The following is a 15,980-nucleotide window of genomic DNA, read 5'->3' as shown; positions in this document are numbered from 1 at the left end:
AGGGCTGTGGCGAGTGATGATGGCCAGCAGAGGGCTGGGGAGGGTCGGACCCTCCGTGAAGGCAGCACACATCTGCCGTGGGCCGGTGCCTTCATTCTTTCTCCAGGGCAGTCTGTAGCCATTCACTGAACACCAGCAATAGAACCTAGAGAGAAATCAGACATGGGCCCGCATCCTAAGAAGTAAAAGTCTATTGGAGACACGTGCTGTTCATCCTCCATTCATTTATCAAACTTTTATTGCAGGGCCACTCTGTACCAGGCAAAGATGAGTAAAGATGACAAGATGAATAAACTTATCCCTGGCCTTGAGAAGCTCCCCAACCCGTGAGGGACAAGCGTAAACAGAACATAAGAGCGAGCGTGCCTGGTATCTGTTAAAAGAGATGATAATCCCTTCTCTTTTAAGCTTCTAGACCCTGTCCTGTACCTCCCATTGTCGTCTGGCAAATTTACCCACCGTATTGTTAATGGTGACTCTTTTGAGAAAGGATATTTCTTTCTCAAAAGAATAACGTAAGTGCTAATAACAAAAGTCCACTGTGCTATTTACTTCCTTGGACCGTTGGCATTCCTTTTGCCTGTACCAGCCATTGGGCACTCAGTCTAGGGTAATGTATCGTTGTGAAAGAAATCTTCATTTATGTATTTTTGTATTTATTTGTCTGCCTCAGTAAGAGCGTAAGCTTCTCAAGGGCAGGGATTCCCCCCCACCTTGTCATATGTGGTATCTGGCGCGAAGCTTCCTAACTCAATAGGTATTGAAAGCTCATTAGCTGGTAACCTGATTGCCCCACATACAAATGTTCGAGGACTTCAGGATCACTGGTCCCAGCCCTGCAGGAGACATGGGACCACTCTGATGTGTTGCGACTTGAGGAACCCATTCAACGTATCCATTGAGACCTAGAGTGTTCCTTCATCTCTAAACTAGTACTCGAGATGGCACCTGGGAAAGGATGTAGACCAGCAGCAGACACAGGCTCTGTTTTGGTCCTTTAAGCCAGCCCTGTTCGTATGTGGGTAGCAGGCAGTATCAAATGATGGTTAGGTGCATAAACTCTGGGCTCAGGCTGCCTGGGTTTGCATTGTGACTTTCCCACTTACTAGCTGGGTGACTCTGGAAACGTTATTTAACTTCTCTGTACCTCCATTTCTCAATGGTATCTCCTTCATGGGGTTGTTGTGAGGATAAAATGAGTTAATATAAAGCACTTAGAAAACCATCTGACACATGGTAAACACTCAGTAGATGTTTGCTCAAGTCCCCAGCTACATTATTATTATTCTTATCTGAAATAATAGGTTATTAAATTGCTCATCTCGGCTCACTTTGCTGTAGGTGATGTTCATGGCACAGTCAAGTCATGTGCTGAAATGTTTCATCTCCCAGCAAAGAGGTGAGGTACACCCAGTCCCCTTAGGGTAGCATCCATCCATCCATTCATTCATCTGTTGAGTGTCTAGCTATGATTCTCTACCAGGTGGGAGGTAGTGAGTCTAATAAAGTGAAAAGAGGGGAAGCCCTGTGGTTGGTGGTCTGTATTCAAGTCCAAGCCCTACCCTCCACCAATCGTGTGGCCTAAGTTTTGCTATGAGCATTAAATAACATGTTTACATTGCATATCAGGTGTGTAGTGTAGTAAAAGTTGATTCCTGACTTTCTTGACTTTTCTTCCACTTTCCTGTTAATGGAAGACAAAGGTAGGTTGGATGCACTGATGTTGGGGGCCGACATCCTGGTACTTTGGTCCACAGACAACTGGACCAATCAGGTGGGGGCTCTGCACACAGTGGGCTGGGGTTCTGAGAGACGATATTTCCGGGGGAGAAGCCTGTGCGTGACGGCGAGGAGGGCAGGAGGGGGGTCTGGGGTCTGCGGTTGGGATGTGGCCGTGAGGTGGTCTTTCTGAACCCAGACCTGAGAGGCTGATCAGACCCTTCTCTTTAGGGTGCACTGAAATCAGGGGGTGCCTTCCAGGGGTTCTGGTCAGGCCAAGAGGAGAAGGGGCAGGAAGGATACTTAGAGGTGGCCTGTGGGAAAGGGGCAGCACAACAGAGCCAATGTCCAGGGCACAGTGGCCCCTTCTGGGGTCAGGGAAGCCAGCTCCTGCCCTGGGTTACATCTGTTGTGGCCCCTCTTTCCGTCCCCTCCATCCCAAGCCTTCGTGCCTCCTGTCACATCCTTCCTGTTCCCCAGGTGTGTGGGGACTGTGACTTTGGCCTGAACCAAATCAGGTGACTTGTCCAGCCTTCCTGCAGGGTCTTTGTGGAAAGGAGAGCCGGCGGGGCCTCCATCGGCCAGGGAACATATGTTTTAACAGAAACTAGATCGTTCGATTTTTTTGTTCACTGTCAAGAAAGGTTATAAATCAACAGGAGCAAACCCCCAAAGGTGACTCGCTCCACAGATAGCATGTTTACTCAATCCCCGGCGCTGTTGCCAAATGGATTTTCGGGAAACCTCACTTTCATCAGGTCCCTCCCTGCTCCAGAACCTACAAGGGCTCTTTCTTCCCCATCTCGTCAAAATTCTCCTGGCGCTTGCCAGGGCTTGGATAACGTGTCTTCGCCACATCTTCACAGTTTTACTCCTTCCTCACAGTGAGAATCCTGCAGTGCCTTCTGATCCTCCAGAGCCAGGGCTTTTAAACTTTTCTGACCGGTAGCCACAGTGAGACATACTCACTTAGCCTTACTGTGTGTGATAAATGCTGGTATTTTCCTTTTTGTTCTTTTCTATTTCATTAAAAAAAGTGCAGGTCATGACTCACGCAGTTGATTTCATGACAGACTAATGAGTTGTGACCCACAGGTTGAAAAGCAGAGCTGATTTAGCACATAGTAATCATGTTAGCACGTCCAAGCTCGTACTGTTCACTGCAGGACAGGCCAATCAATCGAGAGACGAGCTGTTGGGGCAAGGAATAGTGACTTTATTCAGAAAGCCAGCAGACGAGAAGATGGTGGACTTGTGTCCCAAAGAACCATCTTACCCAGGTTTGGACGCTAGTTCCTTTTATAGAACAAAGAAAGGGAGGTGAGGAGGTAAAGGTAATAAGTTGTTAGCAATATTTCCTGGTTCCGGCCAGACTCCAGAGGGGTTGTGTTAATTTCTTTCTTCCTGCAGCCATTCACAGGTAGGCCTGGTCAGGAAGTTTCCTGTGAGCTAAACAAAGGTATTTTAACTTAACACTCAGGCATGGGAGGCAGGGTTCCTGGAGAATGGGCCATTATGTATACTTTAAGCTCTAGGCAACATCCCTTGAGTGATTAATTTGTAGAAAAAGCAATAGAATACAAAAGTTAAAGAAACAGATCCAACATGGAGTCAGATTTGTTCTTCCCTCTTACAATCATAGAGACCCAAGTGAATATCAGGAAGTAGCAGAGCTGCTACCAGCTCTTCCAGGACACGCTCATCAACGATTTCATAAGATAAAAGTGACCAGTCTAATCTGACAAGAAGTTGGTCAAAAAAACATTCAGGAGTAATGGCCTCCACAGATTTTTTTCGATTGCACACCCCATCAGTAAAGAATGTTTGCACATACAACGCTAATCTATGTTTGGTTATTTTTTTAACCTATCAATGTATGATGTGACCACATAAAACATACACTCAAAATATAAATTGTAAAAGGGTGACATAAAGATGAAAGGAACCATATTTTAAAGTGACATGCTAATTGTGATGGCTTCATGCTATCATCAGCAAATATCTGAAGGCGAAATACACAGAACCAGGTTCATGGTTATCAGCAGCAGTTGTAAATCTATTTTCAAACTGTTCCGATAATTCAACATGTTTTTCTGGTTGACTTCTTGTCAGATTTGGAAACCACTGCTTTATAGCACACCGTCTTCCCTCAACGTTGCCCTTCCTTTCCTGACAAAACTTAAAAAAGCTCAGTTAGCACCTCCTTTTGCTACCTCAGTCCACCAGAAATCTGGAGGGGGTGGGGGGAGTCCCCTTTGAGACATCTTTCCCTTGCCCCCCTCACCCATTCATTTTCCACATTCTGGGGATTTCACTTCTCAGTAGGGGGTCAGCTCTTCCTGGGGTTTCCTTTGATTGCTACGTTCCCACCACGCTACTTCCTTCCTTCTTCCTCCCAGTTCCTCACGTGCCTTTACATGTGCGATTCCCTCTCCCTGGGATGCCCCCCTCCCTCTTCACCTGCCTGACTCCCGCTCACCCCTCAAGGCCCAGCATAAAGGTCTTCCTCAGAGAGACCTTCTCTGACTACTGCCCAGTATACTTTCTGAGGCACCTTGCACTTTCTTCTTGGCTTCCCTGGGTCTTATCACAATTTATTTTTATACTTATTTATGTTTCAGTTTCTTTAACATGTGTAGCCCTCTAGCATCTAGATTGTAGATTGTAATTTCCTTGAAGGCAGGGACCATGCCTGGTGTGTGTGTGTGTGTGTGTGTGTGTGTGTGTGTGTGTGTGTGTGTTTATGTGTGTGTATCTAGCACCTAGGTCCTGTAGTCTCAATAAGTATCTGATATGCACAACAACCCTATGAGGTAGTTATAGACAGTATCCCCATTTTACAGATGAGGAAATTGAAAGCCAAAAGGGTTAATTGCCTAAGGTCACCTGCTTAATAAATGGAGGTACTGGTCTTAGATCCAGGTCTTTCAGATTACAACATGTACACTCTTACCAAACACTTTGGATTGTTCTTTTGTAACCCACATAGGCTAAGGGCTGATTTTCAGTCCCATCTTCCTTGCTGATACCTGACCAGCCCTCTCTAGTGATTCTCCTTCTCTTGAATTAGCTTCATTTATGCTCAGGGTCTCTGTATAACACTATTTACCCTGTGTTGTTCTGGATAACACCAACCTTTTCCCACACAATTCCATGTCCCTAAATCTTATCCATGTAAGCTAGGTTGTAAAGCAAGACTCTGCATTGCCTCATCTCTTGAATTCCATAGCACCTTGGAGAGGACCTGAGCACCCCACATGAGTAAATAATTACTGATTAGTTGATCATTATCGGGAGCTTGGCAAAGATCTCATCTGACTCCCAAGTTAAATCCCGTCTTTGTGCATATCCGCTTCGCGGCCAAGAGCAAGAAGACCGTGCCTCGGATTCAGAGGAGTTTTAACTGTTCCAATTTGCACTTGTTGGCCTTCTTCCTGGTGGATCTCAGTGTAACTTTTGGCTGAGACCCAAGAATTTAAGGGTCTTCAATACCATGAGTAATTTCATGAGTTGCTGATGGCTAATTAGGGGCGATTACATTCAAGAGGCTTGATTTTCTTACTAACCCCCAGAAAGGGCTGGTGGTAACTTTAAAAATCTTCTTTCCCCCTGCAAATGAAATTTTCTGATTCTCCTGACCGTCTTTTCGTAAGTCCTTGTAATTTATCCCCCATCTCCCGTTTCTAGTGAGAAGGAAATTTGCAGTCCTGAGAAGAATTTGGAAACCAACGATTTTGGAAAACTCTGGGGTTCAAGCCAGGGATTGAACCCGGGCCACCGCAGTGAAAGCGCCTAGCTCTAACCGCGGACCACCAGGGAATTGTGCAGAGCTACTTTTAATTGAGCGTCCTCTGTTCCAGGCACTGGGCTAAGCATATGACATGTGTCCATTCATTTAATCTTCATAATCTGCCACAGTTCTTTAGGCCATATTTTTTGAACAGTTTTATTGAGATGTAATTCACATACCATACACTTCTCCAATTTAATGTGTACAATTAAACTTTCTTTAGTGTATTCACAGGATTGTGCAATCATCTAAAATCACAATCTAATTTTAGAACATTTTTGTCACCCCAGGAGGAAACCTCAGACCCTCGAATTAGCCCCTCCCCACCCTCCAGACCTTGGTAACCACTAATGTATTTTTTGTCTCTATAGATTTGCCTATTCTGGACATTTCCTGTAAATGGAATCATATAATAAGTGGCCTTTTGCATCTGGCTTCTTTCACTTGTGTAATGTTTTCATGGTTCGTCTGTCTTGTAGCATGTATCCAGACATCATTTCTTTTTATGGTTAGGCTGTATTTTTACCCCTACTGTACAGTTGGAGAAACCAAGACACAGAGGTGAAATGACTTTCCTGTGGTCAAGTAGCCTTCAATGTGGATGAAGCAAGATTTCCAACGCACATTTGCCTAATGCCAACTCTGCTCTTAGCTTAGAATCTGAGGTAGTCATACTGATGGGAGTTTATTAAACATCTTCTATGGTTCAGTCACTGTGCTGAGTGTCCTGTAAATTTGTTACCTCATGTTCATACATAATCTGCTTTCATTTGGGCAATCTGGTAACCATAATTGGGCATAACTGGGCAATGGTATTTTTGTCCTAATGTCTTCCATTTGCTCACTTCCGGTTTAATTGGCCAACTTAAGCTGCAGAATCTTAGGCTCTAGAATCTTCCTAAGCAAACGATGCTAAAAATAGCATTGTTTTTCTTCTGTAGGAGTTGAGTGCCACCCCCATCTGTAGAAAATTGGCAACATCTCTGAGGAGCCCTTGCTTTTCCTGGGATACCCAGCATCATGGTTTCCTGTTTCCTGGAGTCTCTCAGGTAAGTGGAGAACCTTTTAAAAAGAGAACAGGGAAATAAGAAATTTGATATTTGAATTTTACTATATATTTCTTATAATAACTAGCCTTGAGGGCCTGCATCTCACAGATATTTTTTATATGCTGTGTACATATATGTAGTAAATTTGTTATTCACAAAGGCTGCTGAGGCCTGGGGAACTGTGTGCTACGGTGAGAGGTATTTTGGACTGAGATTCAAGTGACTTAGGTTCGATGTTGTGCTCTGCTATTTTTGCTGGGAAACATCTAGGACTCAGATTTTTTTTTTTTTTTAAATAAAGATGTCACTGGATTGGTGGGTATTTATCATGGTTGTACAATAGAATCACCTGAAAAACTTTAGAAAATATTGTCCTCTGGCTGTATCCCCACAGACTGTGACTTAATTGATCGAGTGTATTTAGAAGTGACCTCTCTGGTCCCTTCTGTTCAAAACATCTATGACACACCTGTATGTTTTATTTGATACAGATATCAACCATGCAAAGTAAGTAGAACAAGTAGTATCGTCTCTGTATGCAAATCAGAAAACCAGTGCTTAATTCCTGGTGCTCATTTCCTTCAGGGCAGAGTCAGGGAAAGGGCTTGGTGCTCTAGCATCGAGGCTGTTTTCAAACTTTGCTTAAGATGGTAGACGCCTTTAAAAATTCTTCAGTCAAAATCCTATGTAAAAATCTCAACATACAAATAGCCAACGGCAGCATTTTATTAAGAGAAATTTATTTTAGATGTTTGAGTTTGTAATATTTACACATTATGAGATTAATGAGTCTGTTTGGGTAAACATCAAAATTTGAAATCAGATTTATGGATGATGGCTTGTACATCAGTCTCAGCATCTAGTTTATTTTGCGACTGGTTTTAGCTGCATAGTATTAACAAAATCTTGATCCATACAGGTAAGTAATGGCAATTGGTAACAGTTCTTCAATGCAGCTCATTTTGCAATCTCAGGATACTCTTTAAAGAAATTGATTCAGAATCTAGAAAGGGAAAGGAAGAACTTTTTGTTTCAAAGTTGAGTCGCTTAGGGAGGGTGGGAGGGAGGGAGACACAAGAGGGAAGAGATATGGGAACATATGTATATGTATAACTGATTCACTTTGTTATAAAGCAGAAACTAACACACCACTGTAAAGCAATTATACCCCAATAAAGATGTTAAAAAATAATAATAATCAGCCCAAGTTCTTCATTCAAAAAAAAAAAAAAAAAACAAAGTTGAGTAGCTAAGGATATCTTGTAGTTTTTTATGCCCCCCTTAACTATATGTTAGTCCCAAATGCCCAGAACTTACACTGGAAAGTAAAACGGTCTGTAATATGTTATTATGACAGTGCCACATGTGATGACCCAACCAGGGCTAGAGCATTTGCCAGGCAGATGCTCTTAGACCCGTGCCTGGCATTTCACTGAGTGTGGTGTGTGTGTGTGAGCTTAGTCTGTAACTGCCTGTATAATTTTACATGAATTGACGTGTGCAGGCCTGCAGTCCAAAGACCCATGCAGAGCTATAAGCTTCTTCATCAATGACATAAACAAGTGTGTCAAAAAGAGTCAGAGAAGGCAGGAAAAGCTCCATCCCGAGGCTTCTGCAGAATCCAGCCATGAACAGAGCAGCCCAAGTCTCTTCAGGGTTAGTCTTTGGTATCTAATCTAAATTAGCATGGGTGCATTTTTTTTTAGCCATAGTTTAAAACATAATTTAAAAGATATTTCAAGACATAAAATATGTATCCAGTTTGTGGAAGCTGCAACATACTGCTGTAAAACCACAGGGGAATGAGAAATGCGGTTGGACCACTGGGTCACTTTAGGACCACAGCATATTTGAACACCAGGACCCAATGGGAGACACAGAAGTGGAGATCACAGTCATATATTGAATTGGATTGAAAAGAGCAGCAGATAAAGCCTAAGTTTCCCCATGTGGTAAGCAAGTGTAAATCTAGCTGCCATCAGAAAGGCCCCTACAAGTACTGAAGACCCTCAAAATTGTGGCCACCCAGGCTGTACAAGTAGGGCTTCATTTGAGAGAAGTCCCTTTTGCAAAGTTTTTTTTTTTTCTTAATGCTTGGAATTTTAATTGATGCCCCTGCAGTTAATCTCTGTAATGATCTGTGATACGGAGGCCATCTCCCTTCAAGGGAGGCTTGGTGGGCTTACCTCCAAGCTGTGCATTATTTCAGAGAAATTGCCCACAGATTAGAAATTAGCAGGGTGGGAGTTGTTGAAAGCTAGATGTGGCCTTGCTACCCTCCGGGCAGAACTCTGGAAGTCTTGACAGGCCTCCAGGATTATGGTCCTGCTGAAGGGATTGTTTGAACAGAGCTACTCAGCAGGACGTTTCTCCAACAGTCCTGCTGTAAGGACTGGGGAAAGAAAATGTGAGTTATGAGGACGGGAGAGTCTTTGGGAGAGCTCAGCTGAAGATTTCCATCAAGTCTCCTTCTTCATAAGCCAGGTACTCATAAACCATTCTGCATTCTGTTTCTAGGGCCACGTAAATATATTTTAACCCGACAAAAACAAACAAACAAACAAAAACTAGAGTATCTTTTGTTTAAATGCCTTTCAAAATGTTCTGGGGTAAAGAGCTATGGTTACTTTAAGAGTGAGAGGTCTTTGATAAAATCGGTAGATGAGAAGCACACAGAGAAACACGAATATTAAGGGCTTTTTAATACTTATCGGGGCAACCAAATACATAAAGATCCATAGGAAAAGCTGGAGGATTTCTCTACCTATAGAGAAAACACCAGAGAAAAATTGGGAGTTAGCTGCCAAGAAAATCCCTGAGAGGAAAAAGCACTTAAGGGGATTCACAATTCTGATATGCAGAGATTTCGTTTAAAAATCCCTCCCCAGTTCTTGCCAAGCCACAGGGAAACAGAAAGCCAGCCTCCCCGTCATTGAAAGAGATGGAGAAGCCCTGAGTATTAACATAGCAAGAGTGTCTCTGCCCTGCTCAGAATCTGTAGTAATCAAAAGAACCACGGTTAAACCCAGTAGCAGAAGAGACACTAAGATTTTAACTCTAGATGGAGCTGGTTAGCGAGTTGCCATTGAACCTTGGACAAGACTTGGATGCCGTGCAAAACTCAGGGCAGGCGAAATCCGTTTGGATCAAAGGATTGGTTAAGGCTAGATTAAGGTTTGTCACCTGTTACAAGTTAGAGAGGAAAAGGCAATAAGTAATACAGAAGTGTATATATTTCTTAAAGACTTGCTCCAAATTATTCACCTTTTTTTGGGTATGCACAGTTACATCTATGTGTGTTTTTTCAGTGCTTGAGTGGAAGGAAACTCAGTTTTCTCCCTAGAAGCAGTGTAACAAGTGAAGATGGCCACCTACCATGGCCAGCCAACAAAGTCTCTTTAGAGCCAGTCTGCTTGGTCAGGGGCTCTTTCTTTACCTCATGGAGTGCTTTTGTATAGTTGATACAAGTTATCTTTGAGATGAAAACACAGAGGAAAACAAAACTATTGAAAATGCCAAACAAGTGGTTAAAGTTGATTGCGGGGTGGGGGGGATTCTTATTTTGAAGAGTAGTTTTTGAAGAAATGCAGATGTAATTAGAGGGATTATGGGGTTAGATGGTGATTTTTATGGTTCTTACGAAGGAGAGTTCTGGATCATTTTACAGGTTGATGGCCCTAGGTCAAGTGTCTGGTTTTAGTCTTCTGAAAAGTAAGGCTTTTCTTTTCCTTGATACACACAGTAATATTACTGTAATGCCTGTTAGCTACTTCGCTGAGAAATACAACCAGAAGGGATTGAGGAAATGAGAAAGAGAAAGGCGGCTGTTCTTGGGGAACTGAAAAAGATCCTGAATACAAACAACAAGAAGGAAGGGGGTTCAGAAAGTTTACTTGTAAGTGTGAGAAAGAGAATGCCCAAAGTAGTGATAGCTGAGGAATGAAAACTGAGACTCCCCTCGGAGTAGAGAAATATGTGATAATTGGGAAGGGTCATGGGATCAATTAGAGTACCTATGCCAGTGATCAAGAAATGAGGTGGGGCTTCCCTGGTGGCGCAGTGGTTGAGAGTCCGCCTGCCGATGCAGGGGACACGGGTTTGTGCCCCGGTCCGGGAAGATCCCACATGCTGTGGAGCGGCTGGGCCCGTGAGCCATGGCCACTGAGCCTGTGCATCTGGAGCCTGTGCTCTGCAGTGGGAGAGGCCACAGCAGTGAGAGGCCCGCATACCGCAAAAAAAAAAAAGAAATGGGGTGAAGGAGGAGGAGAAATATGGGCAGGAAGAAAACAGGAAAGAGGAGGGGCAGGAGTGGGAGTGGGAGGGGCAGGAGGGGGAGGGGAGGGGCAGGAGGGGAAGGGATGGGCAGGAGGGGGAGGGGAGGGGCAGGAGGGGGAGGGGAGGGGAGGGGAGGGGAGGGGAGGGAGGGAGGGGAGGGGAGGGGAGGGGAGGGAGGGAGGGGAGGGGAGGGGAGGGAGGGAGGGGAGGGGAGGGGAGGGGAGGGGGGGCAAGAGGAGGAGGGGGAAGAGAAGAGGCCAGGCTGGTATCCTAAGTATTGAACTTCACGTGTCAATAAGGCAAGGCTGAGTTGGTGTAGCCCACATCTAAACCACTATCCAGGTGATGCTTAATAAATATTTGTTGAATATTGAATGAATAAGTTAATAATTATCCTTCGTGTGAGAGAAAAAATGGAGAAGATTCTTCTTTCCTGATTAGGATCTTCAGTTAACTATAAAAGTAGGTTAAAGCAGAAGATCATACAAATGATACAGACACACACCTTTAACAGTTTATTTTTAACTTAAAACACATGTACGTTCACTCACCAAGTTTTTGATATGGGGGCCAAGGACTTTTCTTTGAGCGTGAACCCCTGATTGTCTTTCTTGCACAAACCACACCCGTAAGCATTATCTGAGGTTTCCATCTGGGTTTCTTTAAAGTGAAATGGGAATCTAAAGACATTTGCAAAGCAATCTGAGTATAGAATGATTCTGGATTTTTATTATTTTTGCCCCTAATCATTTACAGTTGTCTCATCCACACCTAATTTGCCAGTTTTTTTTTGTTTTTTTTGGCAACTTGCCTTTATTGAGTCTTTCCAAAGCATTCAGCTTCGTTTGTGTAGAAACAACTACCAACTACTCTTTCTTTTTGCATTCTGCTTCATGGACCTGTGTACTATTTGAATATTTTATGTAATTACAAAGCCCTGGCATCGTCAATTTTGGGACCATGGTTAAACTCCATATAAACACAACTCATCTGGTAGATGCAGAAGAGTACAAGTGTACCAAGGAAGAACCTGCTGGAATCTTTCGTGGGAAGCCCGGTAGGAGCCATCTGAATGGTAGGCATACAGGCTAGCAGGAAATAAAATAGATTTTTGGAGGACTGCCCTGGCAAACCCACCCCTATAAAATGATGGCAGGCTTTCAGACAGTATTGATTCTTCTTTGTGCCTGGCACAGTCCTACACCTGGCTGTCATCCTCATCACTCAGAACTTGACTGTGGGATTTGCTAGAACCTTGTGTACCAAAAAGGGTTCAGTGGAGTCAAGGTGTGATCATTGAGCTGCCAACTACCTGTTCCTTGTATACTCGAGTGAATTTATATGACTCAGGTTAACATTGACACCCCTCTCACCCCGGGATCAGAATCAATGTCTCCAACTTGTAGAAACCCACCTTTTAGCATTGTCTTTTTCCTTCCCCAAGTTCTGTTTTTCCAACAGAGAATTCTGGGATGTACTTAGAAAACACTTTCCTGATGAAAGTGTCGGTCACAGCAGCACTTTGTATTTCTTGGTGACTGGCATTTCCTCTCTCTCATTTTTCTTTCTCCCCTCACTTCATTCTCTCCTTCCATTCTTTTATTCACTTGCTACTGATTAGCCCTGAGTTTGGACCAAGACGGCGCTGGTCATTCTGCTTGCTGCAAAGATGTATCAGAACTGTTTCCTCAAGAAGCCTACCATGGAGCAGGGGAATTTACCAAAGGGTCTTGTGTCTTAAAAAGCTGTGCTGTGGGGCTTCCCTGATGGTGCAGTGGTTGAGAATCTGCCTGCCAATGCAGGGGACACGGGTTCGAGCCTTGGTCTGGGAAGATCCCACATGCTGCGGAGCAACTAAGCCCATGTGCCACAACGACTGAGCCTGTGCGTCTGGAGCCTGTGCCCCGCAACAAGAGAGGCCACGATAGTGAAAGGCCTGCACACCGTGATGAAGAGTGGCCCCCGCTCGCCGCAACTAGAGAAAGCCCTCGCACGGAAATGAAGACCCAACACAGCCAAAAATAAATAAATAAAATTTAAAAAAAAAAAAAAAGAGCTGTGCTGTGACAGAACACCTCACTTTTCCAGAGACCCCAGTCCAGAAAACACAAATGGCTGTGATAATTGAGAGCCTGGAAATAAGCAATAAAAACCAATATGCAATTAGAATAGGTGTCCGTAAGTCCATGCTCTAAAATGGAAACATTTACTCCCCGAAAGCCAGGCAGGCCTTTTCCCTGAGCCGGTTTGATCTTGGCCTCGCTGCAGCTTGGTTGTCTAACGGTTTCCGAGGCCAAGGCGGACCCGAAGGAAGCCGAGTTAAGAGGTGCGGGCTCATCTATGGGAAGGTAAGCGAAGGCTGCCTGCCGGTAGGGAGGAGCTGGCCAAGGGCCAACTGGATTCAGAAAGCCTCAGGCTTCCACGGTGCTCTCAGGCTTCCACGGTGCTCTCAGGCTTCCACGGTGCTCTCAGGCTGCTGTGCTCCAAGGCCGCCACCTTATGCTGCACAAATGGATTAATACTCACTCTGGTGACTCTGAGTCATCTAAACAAGGTTGTTAAGCGCGGCATACTCTGTATGAGAAAGCAGGGCAAAGAAACAGAATGTAATTTTTTTTTAAGTTTGGGATTTCAATGGTAAGCTTCAATTATTTTAAAATTTAGACTGTTGTCTAGTGAGAGTGGATGCATGAAGTTTTACTGTATCCACTTATCTTCTGATTATTTTTTTGCAAGCAACGACAGAAAGTAAAACAGACGTGTGAAGCCACAGCCTTATACAGACTGCGGAAGAAAAGTGATGTAATAAAATGGCAAATGCTTGGTTTCAAGGTGTGTTGTGTCCTAGGAGGCCCCAGAGCACAGTGGTTAAGGGTCCAGGCCAAGAATCTGACTTTTGGCGTTGAAATCAGGCTTTGCCACTCATTAGGTGTGCGTGCCCTTCAATAAATGACTCTTAGCCTTTCTGTGCCTCAAATTCCTCACCTGAAAAATGGGTATAATCAAAGTGTCTGATAGGATGGTTTTGACAATTAAATGAAATAATACTTGTAAGCGTTGAGATCAGTGGTAACCACGTAGTCTTCTGGCTAATGTCATTTGTAACCCATCTCCTTCTCTTGCTGCCTTTACCCTTTAACTGCTGTCAGAGGAAGGCAGAGGGTTGAGCTGAACACAGTAAAATGCACGCTTAGCAAAAATGTTTGATCCGCAGAGTGCAGATGGAGATTTCACTTCGATGCTAAGATTTTGGCTCTCTTTTGTGAAGGTCAGTATAATTTTATTCGTGATCAGGTTGCTCCCAGAATATCTCTTGGGTTGTATTAACTGAAAAGGAAAAAAGTAAGGTTTTTTATTTATTTTTTTGCTCTTTTGCTTGTTTTGTGACTTAATATGCTCAAGTGGCATTGAATTCATTGAGATAATCCGAGGTACACAGAGGCTGTGACATGATCCACCCTCACTGGAGTCAAGGATGATTGGGGGAGGGGGGTGGAAAGGGGTTGGCCCAGGCGAATACACAAGGGCAGAGTCCCAGTTCCGTGATGTCAATCTTGTACCAAATTTCAGCGGGCATTATTTTCTACAGGAAATGAAATGTTAGAGTGTTTCAAATCTAGAACAGGGCTGGGTAAACGGCATAACTCTTGTTGTTGTTGTTGTTCTGATTGGTGTGAAACGTTGGGCTGCTTCTCCTGCAAGGTGAATCGGAAAGTCTCGCTAGAAATGTGGCTTCCGCCACTGCTTGGAGGGGAGAGTGTGATTTGTTTGCCAAAGGCCCTGGTAGCCTTCAATCTGTCAAAACGTTGCAAGCTGGGAGCAGTTTGCCAAAGCAAACTATCAAAGTGGAATAACACACGAGTCGCACACACACAGACACGCACATGCTCTCCCATTCCCCAAACATTAATTTCGAATTGGGTCAGGAGGAGCAAGAGTTTGGGCCAGATTGTCAGTATTTTAAAGAGCTGTGGGCACAGCTATGGACTAGCAATTAGACAGGGATGTGCGAGCAAGCTGAGGTGTCCTAAAACGGAGTCTACAGAGTAGGGGTGGGAACCTTACAGCCCTTGGCCGAGTTTCATCTGGCCCCTGGGGTTATATATTGCTCTGGCTGGTGTGATTGCAGCCCAAAGAATAATTTCCCCTCTGGGGGAATTTATTCTATTCCATTCAGAGCAGAGCCCATTTACTAACTAAGGTTTTATTCCAGCAAGAATTTTATTGGGTATCCCTATGCATTTTAGCCTCACTGGGGCCCAACTTGATGAAGAGAAGAAGCATCTGAACATCTGAACATAACTTGCGTAGCATTTTTGCAACAAAAGCACCAACAAACATTCTGCTGCCAGACCTTGTGTAAATCCTATGGGGATGAATTTTTGGAAAGTCACGTAGAGACTCAAAAGCACACTGATTCTTATAAATCCCTCATAAAAGAGCTTTGCAAAGCTCCCAAAGTTACTTTGGACATTTTGAAATCCATTAATCCACTCTCTTTCCACTTATCTTGAAATTTCACAGGTCATAAGAGGATGAAGCCTCATTCATTAAATCAATGCTCTTCCTATGTAGCAGATACTTTCCGAGGTGCTGGGAGATAAAGGAGTAACAAAGGAGTAACTCCCTGATCTCATGGACCTTATATCCTAGTGGGCAGAGGAAGAAATTTAAGTGAATAAAGACATCCTATGTGAAATGGAAAGTGCTATGGAGAAAGAGAAGTAGGCTGGGCTGGGAGAGGAAGTCCTGTTTTATGTAGGGTCAGGGAAGCCTTATGGAGAAGAGACACCTTTGGGCAGACACCTGAACGTGGGGAGGGAAGGAGCTGTAACCATATCTGGGAATAGAGTTGACCAGGCAACCCTGGAATGCAGTCCCTCCAAGACAACAGGAAACCTAGAATTTTCCCTTCTCCCATCTTTCACTCCCTCTCCCACTCCAAGTCCCCCGACTGTTATGGAAGTGCAGCCTGGGATGAGTGGTTATGCAAAACGGCTCCTGATTGCATTACACATATGTGGCTTAGGTGTGTGCCAAGAACTTTGAGGGGCTGAGGTGTAACGCATTTCTGGAGCTGCTGTTTGTTTTCTTAACAAAACCACACCAATCTGGTTTTCTTTTTAAATGAGTAAACAGTGCCAGAA

The 15,980-nt window shown here is 44.0% G+C and overlaps 1 protein-coding gene across 2 annotated transcripts in view; it reads left to right on the top strand.

The window, feature by feature from the left end:
• Window positions 1-15,980, top strand: part of THSD4 (thrombospondin type 1 domain containing 4) — a 582,688-nt gene that overhangs the window by 21,178 nt on the left and 545,530 nt on the right. For both annotated transcript variants that reach the window (XM_033439983.2, XM_033439984.2), the window contains exon 2: window positions 6,451-6,558. In XM_033439983.2, coding sequence (XP_033295874.2) covers window positions 6,530-6,558 — 29 coding nt within the window. In that variant the 5' untranslated portion in view covers window positions 6,451-6,529. The remainder of the gene's footprint in view (window positions 1-6,450; window positions 6,559-15,980) is intronic.

Source organism: Orcinus orca, chromosome 2 (genome assembly GCF_937001465.1).
Source record: "Orcinus orca chromosome 2, mOrcOrc1.1, whole genome shotgun sequence".
In the NCBI taxonomy this organism is placed as follows: Eukaryota; Metazoa; Chordata; class Mammalia; order Artiodactyla; family Delphinidae; genus Orcinus; species Orcinus orca.
The sequence above is the reverse complement of the archived record's forward strand: the minus strand, read 5'-3'. Positions and strand labels throughout refer to the sequence as shown.